This window comes from Neofelis nebulosa, chromosome 6, assembly GCF_028018385.1.
Source record: "Neofelis nebulosa isolate mNeoNeb1 chromosome 6, mNeoNeb1.pri, whole genome shotgun sequence".
Taxonomy (NCBI): domain Eukaryota; kingdom Metazoa; phylum Chordata; class Mammalia; order Carnivora; family Felidae; genus Neofelis; species Neofelis nebulosa.
The window spans coordinates 114,579,303-114,603,545 of NC_080787.1; the positions used below are offsets into that span (position 1 = coordinate 114,579,303).

At 32.9% G+C, this 24,243-nt stretch overlaps 1 protein-coding gene across 1 annotated transcript in view; it reads right to left on the reverse strand.

Annotated features, from left to right (window-relative positions):
• Positions 1–24,243, reverse strand: part of TRDN (triadin) — a 393,952-nt gene that overhangs the window by 20,048 nt on the left and 349,661 nt on the right. Inside the window, exons 30-38 of the mRNA XM_058735145.1 lie at positions 23,288–23,335; positions 21,932–21,949; positions 19,880–19,924; positions 17,828–17,848; positions 16,082–16,108; positions 15,270–15,308; positions 14,604–14,639; positions 13,789–13,833; positions 10,909–10,932 (exon numbers count right to left, since the gene is read on the reverse strand). Coding sequence (XP_058591128.1) covers positions 10,909–10,932; positions 13,789–13,833; positions 14,604–14,639; positions 15,270–15,308; positions 16,082–16,108; positions 17,828–17,848; positions 19,880–19,924; positions 21,932–21,949; positions 23,288–23,335 — 303 coding nt within the window. The remainder of the gene's footprint in view (positions 1–10,908; positions 10,933–13,788; positions 13,834–14,603; positions 14,640–15,269; positions 15,309–16,081; positions 16,109–17,827; positions 17,849–19,879; positions 19,925–21,931; positions 21,950–23,287; positions 23,336–24,243) is intronic.

A 24,243-nucleotide genomic window follows, 5' to 3' on the forward strand; every position in this document is an offset into this window, starting at 1 on the left:
ACACTGAGCAATATCCACAGAATTCTCGAGATTGACCTCCGGGGGTAATAAAGTATGCAGAGACAGTTCACATTTGGAATTTTGCACACAGTGAAGCCAAGGGTGTTCAATAAATGTATGCAATCCTTTCTGAGTGTCTGTCCTGTCACTCTGAGGATAGGACACAGCTGTCTTGAGGGCCATGTCAGAACAACTTAACATCACCAATAAATGAATGAGGCCACATTGCTGGTACCCAAAGACTAATAATCAACAGTGACAAACATTTCACCAAATGTGCCTTATACACAGACTTGCTCTGAGGTCTAGCAGAACGAGTTATCAGAGAGAGTAAGCAGGGCAGCTGTCCCTATTTAGAAGGCTTCAACCAAGTTACTGCTCCATTCTTTTTCTCCTGAAACAAAATTTCCATTAAGTATAATCACCCTTGCTCTAAAAAGTGGCATTGTTTTAAATCCACCCAAAAACGAGTGAGATGTTTTCTCCCATTATGATTTTTTTCTTATTATGGTATCCATTTTGACACAAAAGCTTAATAAGCGAAACCTGTTCCTACCCAGGAAAAGTAACACATTATCATGCCATAATTATTACCATCAATGTCATCCTCATTCCCATGGATGCCAATTAATAAATACTTAATAGACACCAATTATTATTTATGCACCTTCTATTTTATCTTATTTATCTCTACCCAGAATTTCTATGAGGTAATATTATTATTATTATCCACATTTTATTATAAGTTTTTTTAGTATTTATTTATTTTTGAGAGAGACAGAGCATGAGCAGGGGAGAGGTGGAGAGAGAGACACACAGAATCTGAAGCAGCCTCCAGGGTCTGAACTGTCAGAACAGAGCCCAATGTGGGGCTTGAATTCACAAACCATGAAATCATGACCTGAGCTGAAGTTGGACGCTTAACCAACTGAGCCACCCAGGCACCCCTATTATTATACACATTTTAAAAATAAGACTACTAAGCACAGAGATGTTATGTAGATTTCCCAAGTTTACACAAATTTTAAAACAGTTTCCCTGTTATCAGCCACTACCCAATGATAACATCTGTATTTCTATCATGAATTTGGTGATAATTTGTTTTTAACAACAACTACATTGATGTTAATATTCATTAGCATTCCATTCCAGCAAGTGATCTCCAATAATATTCCATCCCAACAAGTGTCCCAAAACAAAACAAAACAAACAAGTGAGTCATCGTATAAAATGATGCTATTTAGGAAAAAAAACATATGTCCTAATATAAACTTTAACCTAAACACTATAAGAAAGCATATTTTTCTTTTTCAAAGGCTTGTGCATATTTGTATTAACTAAGAATGGATTTTTTAAAGAAGATAAAATTTATATTTCTATGATTAAGGATTGTATAAAGTTTTTTTTTTTTTTAAATTTTTTTTTCAACATTTTTTATTTATTTTTGGGACAGAGAGAGACAGAGCATGAACGGGGGAGGGGCAGAGAGAGAGGGAGACACAGAATCGGAAACAGGCCCCAGGCTCCGAGCCATCAGCCCAGAGCCTGACGCGGGGCTCGAACTCACGGACCGCGAGATCGTGACCTGGCTGAAGTCGGACGCTTAACCGACTGCGCCACCCAGGCGCCCCGTATAAAGTTTTAATAATAAATTTTATACAATTGCCCAGAACTAGAACATCAGAGTTTCACTTTTTAATTTAAGCAAGTAAGGCATGAATCTTGTTAAAACAAGGTTTGGGGATAACATTAAAAAAACAACTCTTGGACTCTAATTCTGAGAACACGATAGACAATATTCGCTACAAAATCATACTTTTTGTTGAAGTGCTGGGCTCAGAGGAGACAAAGGAAACTTCCAGAATCTTCCCTTCTGTTGCAAGAGGAGAAAAAGAACACCTGCTGATTCACGAACGGTGAGGTCACCCTGTGGCCAAGTGCTTATAGTAAAACAAGAACTCAAAAACTAAGTGTGCAAGGAGCAAAGTAGGGGTGCATAGGCTGTGAGCCTTTGTTAAGCCAGAGATGGTGGGACAAAAATATAAGTGCCCCAGGTGATTTGGAGAAGATAGCAACAACACAGTATTTAAATCTCCTTCAAATCCCCTTGTAAAAACAGAGAGTGAAACCGATGGACAATATTTAAAACAAACTGAAATGAGCCCTAGAAATGTGGACTGAAACAGTCAGAAACCTACCAGGTATTAGCATCTACGGAGAAGGAAGGAGAGGAAGGCAATAGGGAGTCTGAGAGACACCCCAAACAGGAAACCCCCAAACAGCCAATAAGCATTTTCTGAAAAGTGAGTAATGACAACTTGAGATCATCAGCTGAACCTGGGAAGGGCTTTGCCCAGTCCCAGAGCAGGTAAGCATAAAGGGTTCACCACGAAGTGTGAGTGCTGGTACCATCTGGTACCCCGTGACCCCTGGGGAACTTATGAGCCAGGGTTCACTTGCAGGACAGAATCCCACAAATGGTAAGACACTTCTAGGGGTGGAATAAAAGTTGAGCAAGATAGGGACAATGGAGAGAAAGAAAGATAATTTTAGATAAAAGTGAAGGAAATAAAATAAAACTATGAGCTCATAATCAAAGTTCCAATCACAGAAAGAAAAAAGCCTTCATAAGGGAGAGCCTGAAGAAACAACAAACAACACATTTATATCACAAGGTACTTCAGATATTCAATTTTTCAAACTTGAACTTTAATATATATATAAATCTTCTAAGAATTAAAATATGAATTCAAAAATAAGGACAAACAATAGATTATTAAAATAACCAGTAAGATTTGAAAAAAACTATTATAATAAAATATAAATTATATAAAATTCTCACTGGATGGGTAAAATAACATATAGAACTGAAGAAATAATTAGTGAATGTATGTTAAGACTGAAAAAATTACACTAAATACATCATAGAGAAATGAGGAGATGAAAAATTAGAAAGAGATGTTGAAAGAAGAAAAATGTGCATACCTAACACATTAATAATGAGCACAAGGAAAAAATAGTAATATTTGAAGAAATAATGGCTATGAATTCTCCAAAGTGGTAAAGGAAAGAAAAATGACTCCATGTGCCCTGGAAAAATTTCACAATAAAAAGAAGCTCTCACTCCATAAACTATAGTGAGTCTGCAGTGGATCAAGGGCAAAGAAAAAATATATAAGAAGACAGAGAGAAAGGATAGGTCATATGGAAGGAATGACAATTCAACTTGTAACAGAATTCCTCTACCTTAGTGGAGGAAGAGAAAGCAATACAGTAACACGATGTACTCAAAGTAATCAGAGTGCCTAACTGGTGACCTAGATCTTGTGCTTAGCAAAAGGCTTTCGACAATAAGGATGATTTAAAGACATTGTCGGGGCGCCTGGGTGGCGTAGTCGGTTGGGCGTCCGACTTCAGCCAGGTCACGATCTCGCGGTCCCTGAGTTCGAGCCCCGCGTCAGGCTCTGGGCTGATGGCTCGGAGCCTGGGGCCTGTTTCCGATTCTGTGTCTCCCTCTCTCTCTGCCCCTCCCCCGTTCATGCTCTGTCTCTCTCTGTCCCAAAAATAAAAATAAAAAACGTTGAAAAAAAAATTAAAAAAGAAAAAATAAAAAAATAAAGACATTGTCACATAAATAAAACCTGAGAACACTTTCCACCAATAGGTCTTTGCTCAAGACGCTACTAGAGAAGGAGATGCTAAAGAAGTATGATGTTGAAGGAAAAGTCAGAGATGTGAGAGAGATGGTAGCAATGTAACTGAGAAATCTGTAGGTGAAGATAGACACACGTTGAAAAATAATACTAATACAATTTGACATTCAGATTCTTTTAAAGGTTATAATTCAACTATTGAACAAAATTAGCATGTAAATCAGGTTTAGATGTGATGAAATTTATTTTTTTTTTTTTATTTTTTTATTTTTGGGACAGAGAGAGACAGAGCATGAACGGGGGAGGGGCAGAGAGAGAGGGAGACACAGAATCGGAAACAGGCTCCAGGCTCCGAGCCATCAGCCCAGAGCCTGACGCGGGGCTCGAACTCACGGACCGCGAGATCGTGACCTGGCTGAAGTCGGACGCTTAACCGACTGCACCACCCAGGCGCCCCAAGATGTGATGAAATTTAAATGTAGCATCCTTCTCTTGTTTGGAAGAGGGTGTTGGTTTTTTTTTTTTTTTTTTTAACGTTTATTTATTTGTGAGAGAGAGAGAGAAAGAGACAGAGTGTGAGTGGGGGCGGGCCAGAGAGAGAGGGAGACACAAAATCGGAAGCAGGCTCCAGCCTCTGAGCTGTCAGCACAGAGCCCTACGCAGGGGCTCGAACTCACAGACTGTGAGATCATAACCTGAGCCGAAGTCAGACGCTTAACCGACTGAGCCACTCAGGCGCCCTGGGGGAGGGTGTTTTATAGTAATTTTATTCTTTAAATGTGCATAGTAAAATTTCAAGGGTCACGGCTGAAGTAAGAGAAATAGAGTGTTGTCTTTCCAGATAGGTAGACATTAGAAAACAGAAAATAAAAATATATTTAAAGGGAAAAAAACACTCAATTTTGTAACGGACAAGAAAAATTATGAAGAAGTGTTTAGAGAACATGAGAAATATAAAACAAGCAAGATGGTAAGAACTAGACCTAAAATATTAATAATCACAACTAATGTGAGTAGTTGAAATTCATCAGATTAAAAGTGAAGGCCATTGTACTGGATAAAGAAAGAGTAAATTTTTTTATTTTTTTTTTATTTTTTTTAATTTTTTTTATTTTTATTTTTTTTTATTTTTTAATATCTGATATTATTACAATTACTCCAGCTTTCTTTTGGTTAGTATTTTATCAGAATTTTTTATTACAAACTTTTATTTTATATCTTTTCATGACATTTTGTTTTAGATATCTCTTTAGTAAATAACATAAATGTCATGAAAAGATATAAAATAAAAGTTTGTAATAAAAAATTCTGATAAAATACTAACCAAAAGAAAGCTGGAGTAATTGTAATAATATCAGATACACTTTACTTAAAAAAGGTCATTATATGGAATATAGAAGTTACTATGTAAAGATAAATGTTCAATTCACCAAAAAGATACATAAAGCTTGGATAAAATGTATAAAACAGCTCCTAACATAAAAATTGATAAAACTACAGGATAAACTGAAAATTTTCCATCTTGGAGGAAGATTTTAATATAGTTTATCCAATTATTGGTACTTCTATTATTCAAAAAATTAATGAAGATAAAGGGTAATTGAAAAACAATGAATCTTGACTCAATCAATATAGGATCATGCTTCCAACCATTAGAAAACGCACATTATTCTGGATGAAATATGGAATACCTACTAAAACAAATATATTTGTTTGTAAGATAAAGCTCAATGTATTTTAAAGAGGAGACCATTTTCTCTAACCACTATATAATTAAATTAGGCATTGGTTAAAAGAGGATGATCTTTACAATCCCCACAGGTTTGGAAATTGAAAAACAAGTTTTAAAATTTCCATGTAAAATGCTAGTTAAAGAATTTATGTTGATGGAATTAAGGTATACTTGCAACAGAACGATAATGAAAATATTGCATATAAAAGCTTGTGGGATGTTGCTGAAATAGAATTTAAACTCACTGCCTTATATGCTTATATTAGTAAAGGAGAAAGGTAGAGACTAATAAAATAAACATCCACATTAAGATATCTAAAAATAAACACAGAGGGGCGCCTGGGTGGCTCAGTCGGTTGGGGGTCCGACTTTGGCTCAGGTCACGATGTCATGGTCCGTGAGTTTGAGCCCCGAGTCGGGCTCTGGGCTGATGGCTCAGAGCCTGGAGCCTGCTTCTGATTCTGTGTCTCCCTCTCTCTCTGCCCCTCCCCCGTTCATGCTCTGTCTCTCTCTGTCTCAAAAATAAATAAAAAACGTTAAAAAAATTAAAAAAAATAAATAAACACAGAAAAATCTTAAATAAATTAGGAGTAAAGCAAATATTTAATGATAGTAGAATAGATTATAATGTGTATATTTACAAAGTAATATACTATACAGTAATAAAAATGAATAAACTATAACTATAACTATACAAAAACACTTATGAATCTGAGAACATACCATTAAGAGAAAATCTCAGAATACGTCCTATAGTTTCATATATATGAGAGACCAACAAGTGATAAATTAGGAAAAAAAATCAACTTAATTAGTCTTCGATGACATAAATAAATTGATTTAGACATGAATTAACCATTAGAAGACTTTTAGGTTGAATTCAATCATTTTATTCATTAATTTCATTATTTATAAAAGGCAACTATATATAATATCGTCATAAAGCAAAGCATATTTTTCTTGTGTTTAAGAATTTATGAAAATTAGTTCTTTATGTCACTAGATTTTAATTTTATAATTCACAGACTTATTAATAATTTGTCTCAAAAAGTGAAATATTCTTTCAAATGGGAATTACATACCTATTAATAAATTCTGGATTTTTGAAATTCTTGAAAATTTTCAATGCAGGGACATATAATCAATACAAAATAGGCTACACTTTTATTATGATAAATGTTATACTTTAGTTATGTTTAATTAGATTCTTTTAAAAGAAGTCTTTAACATAAGTTATATCAAATGTGTAAATCAAGAAAGGCTATAAGCTTTTACATCCTTGTTTAATTTTTAAGCACCTTGTGCTTAAATTTTAGATAAATGTCCAAAATGGCTTAATTCTGATATCTAAAATATTCACCAAACTGTAATATTGATGCAAATTACTCATTAATATATATTTACGTAAAAAGAAAAAATGCAAAACGAAAAAATGAATGAGTATTTTAAAAGTTAGAAAGCTTTCTAAAGCAAATCACAAATGTAAGCTATAAAGGAAGTTGCCTAAAACATGGAAATCCTGGCCAGTCTTGTTTGAAGTGTCCTTAAAAAGTAATTAACTTCTATAAAATATTTTTATTAGTATGTCCTTAAAAATTAAATTCATTATCTTTGATATCAAAATTAGATCTCAGAGGCTTTATGATGATCCCAAACCAGTCTATGCAGATAATTTTGTTGAGTTGCTGATGGGAAAATGCTCATGTTCAAAGAAAAGTGTTATAGGAAAAGATACTAAAGTTAAATTTCCACATAGAAGCATCTCAAGAAATGTTCTTACTGCATCACTTCTTTTAAAATACTAATTTTAAGGGGAAGCCAACCTCTCTTTACTCAAATGTTGTCTACCAGATAATAAAAACAAAATAACTATGGGCTTCTATAAAATCTTTGTCTTTGATATCCCCACACCCATTGTTATAAATATACTGTCAATGTCTCAGCTACATCAAGAGCCTTGCAATTCCACTAGGTGCTAGTCTTCCCTTGGCACTATTTGCCTTATGATAATGTATGTTTTCAGTTCTCTGCTTTATTTCATATTTTGCCTTTGGGAAACTTCCTGGGGAGTAATGTTTTTGGATGTACAGTTATTTATATTTTTCAGAAAATAATTTTCTCAAAAGACTTAAAATAATATCAAATGGTTGGGCCATTTAAAATTCAAAAATGTGTTTATTTTGCTTTTAATTTTTAAGGTAATATATCTTAAATATAATACAACTTAACATTCCTTGATGTCTTCTTCTGAATTCTATGGAAAGTAAATAATTCATTATATAATTGCCATATCTATAGAAAATATACAGAATGAAAATCAAATGGATATTTAGAATCAGAAAGCTACATCCTTACAGAAAATAAACCCACAAAAGCAAGCATCAATTTAAACCATAATTGCCTATGAATCATGGAAATTTTGATTTTGCAATGTTACTTTCACTGATGTCATAGATATTTGTGTATTGCTGATTCTTATCAGCATCTTCTTTATGCCTATAATAAAACCCCAGATATTTGAGAATCCAGTCCACTGGGATGATCTCAAGCATCTCAAGCAGAGTGAACCAGAATTCAAGAAGAAATACCCCCTTCTGTATTACACTAATCCTTTTCCACACATTAGCACCCTTCCTTCCCAACCAAAAGACCCAGGAATGAAGGGCAGTCTCTGTGCTTCCAGTACCAAAGCAGAAAAGCCACCCAGAAGACAAGACATGCAGGCACCAGCGTGGAGTTAGAGAATGTGCGTGCAAGTCTGGGCTCAAAGCAAAAGCTTTTTGTGAACCTCCCTTATGAAAGACAAAGAAAAGACTGAAAGATAAATAAGAAGTCTGACCAAAAATAAATACACATGGACGTAATGCTGAAAATGGGTTGAGAAAAAGAACAATGAATCTTCAGTTTAAATGATCTTCAGTATGTTTTATTAGATAAATACCTGAAGTTTTTGATGATTGCCTCCAAAAAAAGCCTGATAAAAATATGTTCTATAGAGAATATAATATTCATATGCATAGCAACCAATTTATTAAAATGTATCATCTCATGATGTCATTGGACATTTATCTCATATGATCCATAAGAAAAAGTAGACATTTTTTCATCACACTGTTTTCAGTTACTATTCTTATTTCTCATTTACTTATTTACACTTATTTCTTCCCAACAATTCCCTCCTTTTTACGCCCTTATATAAAGTAAACCACAGTTTTCTGTGGCAGTAGGTCCAAAGTCCTTTGGCCTGCAGGATCTCTACCTCATATTTTAACCCTACATGTCCTTACCTCCACTGCTTTCTGACACTAGCCCTTAACTTCAGCTAACTTGTCTTTTAATTGCCCTTATACCAAGTTTTCTTGGTTGCTGACTTTGATATATATTGTATATTATTATATATTGTATATATTATATATATATTGGTTTCTGCCCCTGGTTCCTGGCATAGAGTTTCTAAATCCCTTAGAATCTACTAGGTGATAGATTTGCCAATGAGGCAAATGCTTGGTGGGCTCCTGGATGGGGGCTGGTCACCAAAAATACCAAGCCACGATTAGAAACCTGAAACTTTCAACCCCACTCCCCATCCTCCAGGAAGGGGAAGGGGACTGGAGATGGAGTTTACGATCAATCATGCCTATGTATGTATAAAGCCTCCATTAAAAATTCTCTCAAGTATGGGATTAGATGGATTCAAGTAAACCCATCTACATACAAGGAAAGTGGCTTACCCCAACTCCACAGGGGCAGAAGTTTCTGTGCTTGGGACCCTTTCAGACTTTGCCCTATGTATTTCTTCATCTGGCTGTTCATCTGTATCCTTTATCATATCCTTTATTATATAATAAACTAGTAGATGTAATTGTTTCTCTGAGTTCTGTTAGATGTTCTAGCAAATAATTGAATTCAAGGGAGGAAGTCATGAGAACCATTGATTTGTAGCCATGTTGGATGGAAACTATGAATAACCTGGGGACCTACTACTTAACAATTGACAACAGAAATGGGGAGGAGTCTTGTGAAACTAAGCCGTTAACCTCTGGGGACTGTGCTAAACCCAGTTAGTGTCAGAAGTGACTGAAATTGTATGACACCAAGCTGGCATCACAGAGAATTTCTTGGTGTGGAAACAAAACAAAACAAAACAAAAAAAAACCCCATATATCTAGGGTAGGAAGTGCCGGGAGCGTGGTACTTCTGTAAGAGTGCAGAAGAAACACAGGGGAAGTGAGTTCTTCCTTTACATTTACTTCAGTCTTTTTCCAGTTATTCAAACCTAACCATTCTTCAAATTATAAATTTTGTAATCACTTCCTTCATGAAGTCTGCCCTGACTACCTTTGGGTATAAGGAAAGAGTGTGGAGTGGAATGGTTTCAGAGGGCTTTCTTGAGTATCAGCTGGAAGCTTTGCCCTTGCATCAGTGACACAATTCTGCACCCTTGTTATTCTTCTTTTTTTAAATCCCTGAAGTAAGTCCATGCGGAGTTCTATTATTTGCTGTCAAAGAGGTTCAAATGAGAGATGTGGCAGGTACCACATTTGATGATTGTCTTATACTGTCCTCAATACTCACGATGTAGTGTGTACAGCAGAAATGCTCAAGAAATATTAAGATCTGCTCTGTCCAATGTAGTTGCCACTAACCACATGGGGCTTTGGGGTACCGAAATGTGCTAAGTGTAAAACACAGACACACACCACAAGATTTCAAAAAACAGTGTAAACTATCAATGTGTTCTATATTGATATATAATGAAATAATATTTATATAAATATTTAAACATTAAAATTATTTTAACATGTTTCTTTTTATCCTTTTAATGTATTTACCAGAAAATTTAAAATTACATGTGTTGTTCACATGAAATTGCACTAGACAGCATCGATTTGAAATGACTTTTTTAAAAATCAGAAAACATGGGAGGGAAAATTCCTATCTCTAAGAATTTTTAGGAACTTACAGGAAAATTTAAAGTTGTATTGTATGTATTTAGAATGCCTTTGGGTACCTAGAAATTGACATTTTAGAGAGTGTTTTCTGAGAACTTTGTCTGTTTATGATACATGAGCTTAGATCCATTCTTAGCTATGTTATTCTTCTCAGATATATAATTATATTTAAGTTAACAACCATTAGAAAATACCAGCAAATAAAACATTATTGCTCAATCATATGTACTCTACAGCAAATCTTTAGTGATTGAAAGTTGAAGGCAGAAACAGGATTATTTTATTTCATTTTGCTTCAGTCACTGAAAAAAATTAATGTATTTGAATGCAAGTCCCTTTAATCTTCAGGCTTGAGAACACGATCAATTATTTCTGTTACAAGTTATTTCAAATAACATAGTTTTTTAAGTTTCAACATAACTAAGTTTAAAAGTTAAATTTCTATCAGAGGGTTTAGTATGAAATGACTCAGTCTCTGAACACATTAAAAGTATAAATATTTTATGAGTTTCAGCTGGAAATTTATACTGCATGCCAAAGAGAATTTATCATCAATACAAGCAGTACTTACTTGATACTCTTGCAGGTTTTTCTGCTAAAAAAAAAAAAAAAAAAAAAAAAAAGTTTTGTTTAACTCAGATAAAATGCAAAGAAATTATACATTGATGGACTACGTGAAAGTATCTCACATCTTTTGACTTTCTTATTGCTTACTGTAATGTAAGAATATAACTATTGCCTGAGAACATGGGTCTTTGAGTGTATTAATTGTTTTCATGTGAAATATAATAAAAGCGCTTAATTATTATAGATGTTACAACATGTTTACATTTTAAACACTTACTAAAATCAGCAGGATTCTTGTTAAATTAAGTGTTTTGGTTCAACTTTAATTATAACTAAGTTGAGTAAAATTACTTTGTATGATGTAATTAATGTAAATATTTGTTTAAAGTTTCCAAATTCCATAAAATGTAACATTAAGAATTATTTTCCTTTCAAAGGTAATAATGATGAATAACTAAACCTTAAAAAGCAACATGCAAAATCAGTTTAATTTTTCATAACCATTTGTCTAGTTTCAATGAGAGACTATAATTCTTCAAAGTAGTACCTTTTTACATTAAAGTGTATGTATGTAGGACAAAAATATAAAGTGAGATGATTGTCCCAAATACCAAATACCGTAACAGATATTCTAACTTCTTGGAAAGAAAAAAAAGATTGGTAACATCTACATTGTACTAACGTTAGTCTATTTTTTTTTCTTAGTATAGTTGACACATAATCTTACAAGTTTCAGGTGTATAACTTGCTGATTTGACAAGTTTATAATCATGCTGTGTTCATCGCAAGTATAGCTACCATCCCAACATTAGTCTAATTTAAAGGGCCAGACTTGAAAACATAAATTTTTAAAGGAATCTGCATTATATGATTTACTTTGAGACTTGCAGAGTTTTTAGTATAAACCTAGGGATTATGAATTTACAGAAAGTGGTTAATGCCAATAGAAAGGTTTTTAGAAAATTTTTTTTCCTTTGAGATACTTATGGTTTTAGTTATATTACAGCTGCATACCTCATGTATTCAAAACACAAAATAATTTAGAAAAAATACTTCAGTAAGGGTCATGTGTTATTATTTCTCCTTTAAAAATACTATCACTGACTAAAAGACAGGAACTTAAAAAGGAGTACAGTAAACATTTACTGAAATACAATGAATTATCTGTTGGATGAAGGAATGAATAAGAATATGCCTGTACTCTCAACTAGCTCCAGGTTAGTCTTGTGCTTTCATATATAATAATTTGTCCCTACTGTGTTTTCATAATATAAAGATCTTGGAAATGATGGACTCACACAGTGGGGTAAGAAGGGAGTTACCACTCTCTTGGAAACATTTTTTCCTTTAGGGGTACATTTTTTCTTTGGGCTGCCCTGATTGTGCCCATACATTCTCCTGTATGTGCCACAGTGCGATAGGGTAGGGAAGTGGGATCGAATGGATTTAACCGTTAAGTCTTTGGCATCATATTTACTTTGAGCCAAATCCTGTCTCTACCAGGTAAACACTCTGAGATGTTAGATGTTCCTTCATCACATTTACCTTATCTTTAAGTTGGGCATAATTGGGCCTGTTCTAAGGATTAAATGAACTAATACGATTAGTTAGGAAAGGATGTACCAGTGGGTTTTTAAAATAACATATCTTCTCATTCTTCTAGCTAATTATCCTAAAAAATGCTAGGCAATATTTTAAAAGTTAAGAAAGTTGAGATATAAAATTTATGGCCCTTTATGCTTCTACAGATTTGGTTTGTTCTTAATCTAAATTTTACCATCTAGTATGACTGATAATTATAAGTCTAAACTACTAATGACTATATGTCTAAATTTTATATGTAGCTATGTCCTTTCAGTACGTCATTTCAGGCGTACATAATACACTAAGCAGAAAGAAGGAACCAGTAAAAAACAAGACTCATTTCCTCTCTCCACACACTGGAGATGTATATATTTGCTATGAATGAAAATAATTGTTCAGTTATGGCATGTTTACTTAGCACCTTAAAATTTAAAATATTTAAATACCATTACCTTTTGAGTTAATTAGATTTTTTAATTTTATTTTTTATTTTTTTAAATTCTTTTTTTTTAATGTTTATTTTTGAGAGAGAGAGAGAGAAAGACAGAACACGAGTAGGGGAGGAGCAGAGAGAGAGGGAGACACAGAATCTGATGCAGGCTCCAGGCTCTGAGCTGTCAGCACAGAGCCTGACATGGGGCTTGAACTCCCCAGCCGCGAGATCATGACCTGAGCCGATGTCGGACACTCAACCAACTGAGCCACCCAGGTACCCCGAGCTAATTAGATTTTTAAAAATTATATCACTCAGATTGCATAATTCAGTTATAACATCCATTTGTAGTTTTTTGATGATCAAATCACCAAAACATGTCGTTCTTATTTTAGGTAAAAGACATCTCCCTTCCATGTGCATGCTGGCATTTTCCCTCCACCATCCACTTCTTGAATTAATTTAAAGGGCCAAGTTTAGGTAATAAAAAGGTATTTATAATTTTGGCTGTATTTATGTAATACATAAAATAATTCTTACTCTATCTATTTTTACCACTATATCATTTTTGACCTTACGCATGTTACGAAAGTCTTTTGTAATAGAGAAATTTATCTTCTGGTATGTACTAGGATATTCTATTGAATGTTTATGTTGTTAACATTTTTGATTTCTTTACGTTGGCTAGTTTTACACTGAAATGTAAACTCCCTGCTAGATTTCCCACCTCTCCACTTCTGCTACTAGCATAAGTGTATAGCTGCGAGACTTCTTTGCTTTAAAAAATTTAGTTTTAGTGCAAACATAATTTAGGCACCTCCATACTAACTTAGCAATTGGATATTTGCAAAGTTGATTCAAGATTACCTTTTGTCACATTGTGTGATTGAAGACTTTCTTTTCTTGTTGAGACTGTTGATAAGGAAAATGTAAATTAAACTATGAATTTTTAAAGGGAATTTTCATAAAAATTTTGGCTCACTTCAACCAAGCTTTGGGAAAATGGGAATATTTAAATGTGGTAAATATTTTCTCAGGATGATTTAAAAATTTTTTCTCTTCTAACATCTAACAAAAATAAACGTCACCAGTAGAGATTGTTTTGTTTGCATAAACAGGGATATAACATGATTGCACTGATTACAGTATTTAAACTAACTAGAATCTGTGAACAATTGGTCATCCTGAGTAACTGAAATTGAGGATAAACTAAAAAACAAAAGAAAACATCTGTCTTCTTTCATAATTAACAATCTTTTCGATATGTCTAAGAATGCTTTCTTCTTGATCCAATAGAATATTTCTCTGGTAATTAAGGTCTTTGCAAGTTTTTTCAGATACCTGCATTGAAAATCAGTGATTATCATATTATCTTTTATCGTTTACAAATAAATACACCCAATGTTAAGAAAAATAGCAACTTTGTGATGCAGCTTCTAGACTTGTTGCTCACCGATGGTGCAACACATATTTGTTGGGACTGGCCTGCCATCCACTGTTCCTTTGCCATGGCCGTTACCACATATCCACTGATTATTTTCCACATTTCTTTTTTAAATGACCTTAGCTCTCATCATGTACACAAATAAAAGTTTTACTTTAAAGTGATATAAATAATCCTCAACTCAAGTATTTTTGCTTCAGGGCTTTGCATTTCACTTTTCAATCTTTTAAAAGATTACCTTTTTCTTCTTTAAGATGTTTCATTTCTGTTTTTTCTGTAGAAAAAAAGTGAAGGTAATTTTGAATCATATATCACATTTATTCATAGGTCTTCCTAAGGTTTGGAATTAAATTTTGTGTAGTTAATATTCACACTTCAGGTATTATATGAAAAGAATTCTATGGTATTAATTTAGAAATAGCAGAACCTAATTTCTCTCTTTTTGCATATGTAATAATAAGTGATATCTACACCTTTTGCATGGAAAATCCTATAGTGAATTGTAATTCTGATATATGCTTTAAAATCGCTGCCCACATTTTCATGAATTGCTTTTAAGTGGCATAATTTATATAATTCTGTGTTTTTTTATTTCTGTGCTTTTATTGTTAATTTGGTACATATGTCTTTATTTTATTTATTTATTTTTTAAAAAAAATTTTTTTTTTCAACGTTTTTTATTTATTTTTGGGACAGAGAGAGACAAAGCATGAACGGGGGAGGGGCAGAGAGAGAGGGAGACACAGAATCGGAAACAGGCTCCAGGCTCCGAGCCATCAGCCCAGAGCCTGACGCGGGGCTCGAACTCAAGGACCACGAGATCGTGACCTGGCTGAAGTCGGACGCTTAACCGACTGCGCCACCCAGGCGCCCCAGTGCATATGTCTTTAAATGTCATCTTTACCTTTACTTTCTTTTTCAGGTTTTTCAATTTTCTTCTTCCCTAGGAGGGAAAATATAATAACAAGAAATTATCAGTTTAAAAACCATGAGTTTCTTACTCAATCTTGAAGTAAACAGTTGGAGATAGGACTTAATCCCATAAGTGTAGGGGGTTAGGGCTCTGCTTTTGCAAGATGTGAAGGAAGAGGGTACCTCCCATGTGTGAGAACATAGGTATTTTTGTTATGCTTAGTTATTTAGCTTGTATTCAGTCACCTGTATGGCAGAGCCCCTTCCCTTTTACTTTTTGTCTTTTTTTTAAATGCACTTTGAAGTAGAGTTAAAGCAAGCCATTCATTTATTAAATGTTAACTAGTAACAACAGGAAAAAACATCTGAATTTTCAACTGTTTTCTTAAGGAAATGAGTATTTGACTGGTGCTATGGGTGCTCAATAAATAAAACAATGGATTAAAAACAATGAGAGTCACAAATTGTCTCCAAACCAAAAGTGGACATAGGCTTTTCAAAACACTTTTGGTTGATTGATGATTTTCTTCAACTATATTTATCAGACAAGAGTGAGAAGAAAATCAATATGTAATGAGTGACAAGTAATTATGTAGTGGGAATGTTGCATATGTTTCTTATTTAATACTTAACTGTTGTAAGCCTTTTGGGAAGTCATTTTGCCTGTTTTATAGGTGAGGAAACCAGGAAGCTGAACTGGGTAAGGGATTTTCCTAAATGTTACACAGCTAGATAAAGATAAATTTACATACAGATCTGTTTCAACTGATCTATGTTACCTCCTTTGGGAAAGTAAATATTTACCTGATTCTATGATTTCTGATGTTTCTTCTTTAGAAAAAAAGAAGAATATATAGAAAAAGAAAAGGAAAGAATAATTTTGTATTTCAGTAGCATACAACTGAGCTTTACCTCCAGGTATATCCTATTAAATTCCACTGGTAATGACAATAAACACATATACTTAAAATGGCAAAGAAACACACTGGTAACTAATATCTCTGAAAACTGTAACTAGAAATCTATTTTGAAATTAGAACTACTCTACAGACGAATCTAAAACAGTCTAATTCTATATAGTAGAATGAATCAGTTTGAAGTCCTTTGCTTAGTTTTCTTAATTACAAATTATACAGCTCTATTTCACAAACTTTTAACTTGATCTTCATACATATGTGCATGCATTTATTCATTGAATATTTATAAAGCCACTACACATATAAGAAGTTATACTAAATGTAATAGGTGGGGTCGTGGGATGAGACTGAAAAACATCTCAGAAATAAATTCAGCTCATGGTGACTATTGTCAGAATAGTGAGACAAGAAATAAAATGCTACTTGTCTTTATGATAATATAGAACCAGCCTTTCTTTTTGTTCTTTCAGCTATTTCATAGACCAATAATATTGTAAAATATAACATGGTAGGTTTTTAAAATGTATTTTTCCTCACAATTCATTTAAAGTGATAACATTTTCTATAAACCTGATACATTTGATTTTGTCTTCCATAACTTTTCTGGAAGCTATATTAAAAATTCAAGAAAAATTGATTAACATATTTTATAATAATGAAGATGAAAGATGAATAATGAGTCATAAACAAAACAGTATTTACAAGGGATTATGGTGATATATTAGCATTCTAGTTTTGACTTTCAGCTGTTAAATTTTACAATACTCTTTATATCCATAGAAATAATAAAAACTAGATGTGCTAAAGATTTTCTCCAACTCAAAGGCAACATTTAATATTTTAACATAAAATTCATTTATAAGAAAATTGTTGCTGCATTTGTAAGGAATCTGTCATGATACTTTTAAGGAACCAAGCTATTCCTTGGCATTTCAAAACTTTAGATATAGCTGCTAGATTGAAATGCACAGATTTTTACTCCAGGTTAAAGTCTGGGTCATAATTTAATACATAATAGTTTCATTTTTATGAAATTACACAAAACATAAATTTTCAAAACTGTATTAACTGTTATATTCGTATTATTTCTTGGAATGTCAAAAATAAAACAGTGATTCTGAAACTAAAAACAATTCACCTTCAGGCTTTCAAAAAGTAAGATAATAAAAGGCTCATGTGCTTAAAATTAAATAATTGGAGACAGGTATTATGTGTTCTAAATTTTCCGAGCTCAGAAGCAACTATTAGAGGGATCTCCATACTGTGTTTACTCAATACATCCTCACAAACAAAAGGAAGTACATAAAAGAAAGACCCAACCACTATTTTCCACACAGCATTATTATGGTAAATGTATTAATTACACAGGCATGACAACAGAAAACATTGTAGGCATTCTCTCACATATCCTGGTATAGTGTGCTAATAGGTGCCCAATAAAGACATGTTCAAGGATAAATGAATACAACATACACATTATTCTTTGTCAATCAGAATCATTTACATAGGTGATCGCATAATGACTATCGCCTTAATAAACATACCATCCTTTCTCTGCTGCATATAAACTCCAAGGGTTATAAAATTAAAATAATTAAATAGCAAATTTTTAATTTTAACATTCTACACTTACTTGTAGTTGGTTTGGGTTTGTCTAAAAAGTAAAGAAAAAAAGAAAACCAGTGGTCAATTTCCACCCATAGGTAAAATATCAGTCATTTATATTCTTATTTCTGTCTGAGTTAAAATAGGAATAGGCTAACCTTATATTAAAATAAGCAATAGAAAATGCCTTTTGAGGAATTTTAAAGTTATATTCCTAATGAATTCTCTGTAGAAGAGATTGTACAGCTTTCAAATATAGAATCCTCTTGGTCTCTCTTTATCCCTATAAAACCTCATGTTTGATTTGATGCAATTTGAATGCTCACAAAAATTTGAATGCCTTACTATTTCTAAATAGCATAAAATGCATATTCCACCATCATCTTTGCAGAATACATGTTAACTTTAATTCATATTAAATGTCTAAGTCCCCCAATACAGCATTTTAAATGAAGAAACTGATTTTATAAAATCTCAGGGGGAATAAATGAGTGGTAGATGAAAACCACAAAACTATACCATCCAAATACATGACTTCTTTCTCCAATATTCCTTGTCTTCTGAAACTGTTAACTAAAAACATTAATTATGCAGTCATACACCTAAAGATTGATTTATTTATAAAAAAGTTTACAGCATGTGGTCATGACTGTGAACAATTCAAATCACTCAAAATTGGGTCAACTAATTCTAATTCATTAACTGTGGGAATATAAATCGATACAACTTATATCAGAGAACAATTAGAATTATCTATAAAAATTACATTGTATATACCATTTCACTAAAACACTTTAAGAAATTTTACTCCAAAGATAAAGTAACAAAACTAGACTGGTAGATATATATATATATATATATATATATATATATATATATATTATTTTGTATCAGTATAGAAATCTTGTTAGACAACCTAAACATACCAATCAGAGATTAGTTAACTATACAACTATCTAATAGAATACTATTATTTTCAAAATACATTCAAATTTTCAAATTTGAAATGTAAAATTCATTTCAAATTTAAAATTTCAAAATTTGAATTAATTTTTACATTTCAAATTCAAAATTTCAAAATACATTCTTAAATAGAAAAATCTAGGACATGGTAACTTATAGAGTATGTCATAATTTGTGTAAAAAATAAAAGTGGGGATATATATATTTATTTTATATAAGCATGTATGTATATGTATATTATGTGTACATGCTATGTATGTATGTTGCTAGAAGGAGACAATAAGAAATAACAGTAATTACCTATTGGATATTTTGGAATAGGAACTGGTAGAATAGGGAAAAAGAGAGGAGAAGGAGGTATATTTTCACAATTAGTCTCCTATAATGTATGCCTTCGTGTTTGAACCATGCCAACCATTATAGTTTTAAAATTTGAGTAGTATTTTTTTAAATATTAAGCTAGCAATTATATATTTTATATTTAAGAACATATATCAAGCTGAAATTCATGATTAGTTTTCAGTAAAATGTAATTTGTGCAATTTGGCAAGTTATTTTACAATACTATCAGCAGTGAATTGACTTAATCAGTATGACACATGACATTGATATTGACAACAGTGAAAGGTGCTTGTGAATCATGAAATCAAATACTATTTTGCTAATAGTGCTGTATTATAACCATAAGAGACTCTTAACTATAGAGAACAAGCTGAGGGCTACTGGAGAGGAGGTGTACAGGGAGTGGACTAAATGAGTGATGGGTATTAAGGAGGGCATTTCTTGGGATGAGCATTGGATGTTATATGTAAGTGATGAATCACCAAATTCTAATCCTGAAACCAATATTACACTATATGTTACATAACTAGAATTAAAAAAAAAACGTGAAACCAAATATACTGCTGTATTATAACAGTATGTTTGGCAATCCTATACATACTGGTTATAATACTCAGCAAAATGTATGATTGTCAGCTTATCTATATCAGATAAACTAGATTTTGCTGCAAAACCAGACTAAAAATTACCAGGACAAAATGAAAAACAGTTGTAGGCTTTGTTTTAATTTTTAAATTTAATACAAAGAGGCAATTAAGACAGAATGTAAAAACACCTGTTTTTATAGATGGAGATTCTTTTTCTTGATGTTCAGCTTTTTCTAGAAAGAGAAATTAAAATTAATTGGCAATCTGTGGATTGTTTGTGTAGCAAGCATTTCTTACTTATGTGTTTACAAGTGATCCTCAGTTTATATGGGAAGCATGCCCTCAAAGTCATTTGCACGCTGGAACTCAGAAAGCATATTGCCATAGAAACGCATTATAAACACAGTCAGGTTCATTCTCAGGGCAACCTGTAAGATACAAAGGTACTATCCCTCTTGAGGCCACATGGTATAGAAAGAAGAGGCTAGACTACGACAAAAGGAGAATAAAAAGAGGATTTTTCTTTCTCTGCTAAAGGTAGAGTAATTCCTTAGGGATACTTTAAAGCAGATGACATTTCTCTTTGGCATTTTACAAGCTCCCCTTTGTACCTCTCTGACTCCTTCTAGTTCCTTTCTTGCCAGATCAGAAGTAATTTGTGCTGGACATTATTTTATTGTTGAAAATTGAACCTAGACCCACCCTATGCCAGAAAGTACCACATTTTGTATTTTTGTTTTCCTGGACCTCTCCTGGATCTCTTTCCAGGTCCAGTTAGAACTCTCACAGATGAATCTGTTAATTCGAGGACATGACAAATGGAATCAAATGTGTAATTGGTATCTCTCTTAGTCCCATGAAAAATATTTGAAATAAAGAAAAATAGATCTCTCTCCTTCATCAAAAGTGGAATTTCAAATGAAGCCATTATGGGTAGGATACATTGAATGGAGTTGAGGATATTTGGATCATTGCCAAGTGTTAGTTCTTTCTAATCACCCTGGGTTAGTCCTCCTGAGCTGTTACTGATGTTTATCTGTCTTTTTCTTCACTCACTCCTGAATTTGGATTCTAAAAGTACTACTATGTTTCCCCAACGTCATGCACCAGCAGTGAAGTATGTGGGAAGATGCAGAACCTATGTTGTCCTAAGACTAAACTGGATATTTGTAAATTAGAGATTGATAGCATTTAAGAATACACTTTCGTGAACTTAATTTGCATAAATGTTAATATTAAATAAGCATGCAAAATAAAATAAAATTGAAAAGCTGATATTAAACTTCTTAAACTGTCATAATAAAGGCAACTACAAAAGTATAATAGATTGCAGTAATAATAATCATATAAAAATGCATATTCAAAATATATGCAACAGGTTCCAGGAGGTGAATACGTTCTATTAGGCTACACATATTTGCATATTATCTCCTGAAACCACCTATATGGTCTCCTAATTGATCTCACCAAATTCATCTTTGGATGGGGTCAATCCTTTTTTGATATAGGATCCGGAGCATATTTGAGCAACAGCCAATCATGCTTTCATTGAAGTTGTTTCATATACATGACATTCAAGGACCAAGATCAAAACTTGGAGACAATTTTGGACTTATTTACTATCTATGTGACAAGGAGCCTATTGCCCTTCTGAGCCTAATAGTCACCTATTAAACTCTCTGTCACTGTAATCTCTGTATCATTCCTGAGCAGTAAAATGAATGATCTTTTAAGTTCACACTCCTAAGAAGAGTTCATGATTTTAATAAAAAAATGGTAATATGATTACAATCTCATGGATTTTGAAATAGCAAAGTCTACCTACAATATAATTAATGCTACTTAAAACAAACAAATCAAAATCAACATGTGGTTCATAACACTGATAATTGTGTATCATTTTATTTTCCTTTGTTATTCACTGTGTGTGTTTGAAGGACTACCTGTTTACTCTAACTTCTTAGTGGTATTTTATAGCCTATGAGGAATCGCTCTTTTAGTATTAGTAATGGTGATACAACTTCCAGAGATTTCTTCTGGATAATTATAGCAAAGTATTAATTACTAGTGAAAGGCAAAGACGTTAAATCAAAGCTATTGCAAAACCTTATTTTGTCATCTATACAGGTAATTTAGACTTAGGCATCACCAAAATTAACAATTAAAGAAAAAACAAGCAAAGTGTTAAAATTAAAATAGCCAAGCATTAGTTTTCAGATTTTATTCTTTTCATCTCTTACTTGTTGGTTTGAGCTTGACTGTAAAGAGTGGAGAAAAGTAAATGGCATATTGATGAGTGCAAACCTTTGAAAAAGTAACTCTTTAGCATCTGTGTTTATTTCTTCTTAGTTTTAGATCCTCTTCTTATATTAAACTATTCCATTCTCTCTGAGCACTATCCTTTCACTGTCAGCAAATATACCAATTACACTGCTTTCTGAAAAATTATGACACACAGAACGTATGCAAAATTTAAAACAATCTCTATATTTGGCACACAAGTACATTGGGCTAGCTTCTTTATAATCTCTAAATACCCATATAACTAAATGAAATACTCATGGGGGCACATTAACACCTTAGGGTGCACATTAAAGGAACATTAGCTGAAATTATGAGCTTTGACAATGGCTATAATAGAGTACAAAGGACATATGAGGTCATGAGTAAATGGCCTCATAAGGTTTCTTTTTTTTCCTCATGTGTTAATAGTATATAATTATATAAATAATTAGTTCTTTCCTGAATTCTATTATATTTTCCACTGAGAAACTGTATTTAAATCCTGATTATCATGATTCTCTCAGTTAAAATGAAAAAATTACTTCACAGACATTTTCCTTTGAAATGATTTTTTTAGTAAGAAATGGGACTCTATTAACTGCCAGTTGTCCAGGTGGGTAGAATTTCGATGTTGGAATTCAATGGAAAAGATTCAATGGTTTAGGATGTCAGGTGAGATGAAGACTCCATTTTATTCATCCCTCTAGGAAAGAACTTCAGAATGGGAGAAGTGTGCATGTTCCTTTTTTTCTCCTCACAGGAAATACTGAGAGATGAACTATTTTAATATTATACGCTCTGGCATGTCTGGGTGGTTCAGTCACTTAAGCATCCAACTCTTGGTTTCAACTCAGGTCATGATTTCACAATTTCATAAATTTGAGCCCGGCGTCAGGCTCTGTACTGCCAGTGTGGAGCCTGCTAGGGATTCTCTCTTTTTCCCTCTCTCTGCCCCTCCCCTGCTTGTGTGCTGTCTCTGTCTCTTTCAAAATAAATAAATAAACTTAAAAATAAGTTAAAATGAAATAAGATTAAACACCTAATAGTATATGATAATCAATGTATTACTTGGATTACTTTATGAGTTATATGCAAGCTTAGATCAAGCACACTTAAAAATTAAATTATATCTCTTTAGTTTTCCACTGTTAATTTATTGAGTATATATTTTAGTGATTTATAAGAATTCAAAATCTTAAAATTTATAGCACTGAAACTATACACTTCAGTGAAAATGTGTGTGTGTGTGTGTGTGTGTGTGTACCCATGTAACATAAAGCTGATACACAGAAGAAAAATATGAAATATCTTACCTGGTTTTTCTATTGTAGTAGCTTTTACCTGCTTGACAACTTTTTCTTCTGTGATAGGAAAAAATTTTAACACAAGTAGGAAATTTAAATACATTACTATAAAACAGTGACATAAGTCAACTTTGATATTTTGTATTCTCTTTGAAATAACACCAATACTGAGAAAAAGTTAGCTGTTTTTCCAAAAACACAGCAAGCTATATCTTCTATTCAAATTGGATGGAGCACAAAGAAAAAGTGTCCAGCTGCAGACATCCTTTGCAGCTATCCTACCATGAAAGTTTTCCTAATTGGAATCGTCCCCTAACCTGCCAATATACACCCTATTCCTTGCCTTCACTGTGTTTCACTGTATTTATCTATGCAGGGGTTGTTTTGTTCTGTTTTGTTCTGTTTTTTTTTTTTTTTTAACAAAAAGCACATATACTTTTTAATAATTGAACTGGAACAGGAAGAAGCATTTTTTAATTTTTCTAGTGCAAAATACCTCCCTGGGAACCCAGGATTAGCCTAGGGACCCAAGGGTTTTTCTTGTTTTTGTTTTGTGTGTGTGTGTGTGTGTGTGTGTGTATGTTTTATCGTACAAAGCTGGGGAAGGGCAAAGTGGTACATTTATGGGATGTCTTCTGTTCTCTATGTTTTTATAGACATAATCAAAGAGACTTGGATCGGTATAGAGAGATTATTAAAATGATCTTATGTAAAATGAAACTTTTAAATAATTCAGCAGTGGGAATTAATCAATTAGAATGTTTCCCTGGGAAGAATTTAGAATACGGATATTCTCACTACAATAAAAGAAAGATGTGGCTGGAGGACAGTGTGCTTGCTGTATACTTGGAGACTAAACTCACTCTCTGTATTTCAGCTCAAAATGAGTGACATTTGGGACAGTCAAGAAAATAGCAAGATTTTATTATTCATTAAATGAGGAGGTTCTAAGGTTCTGCTTATGT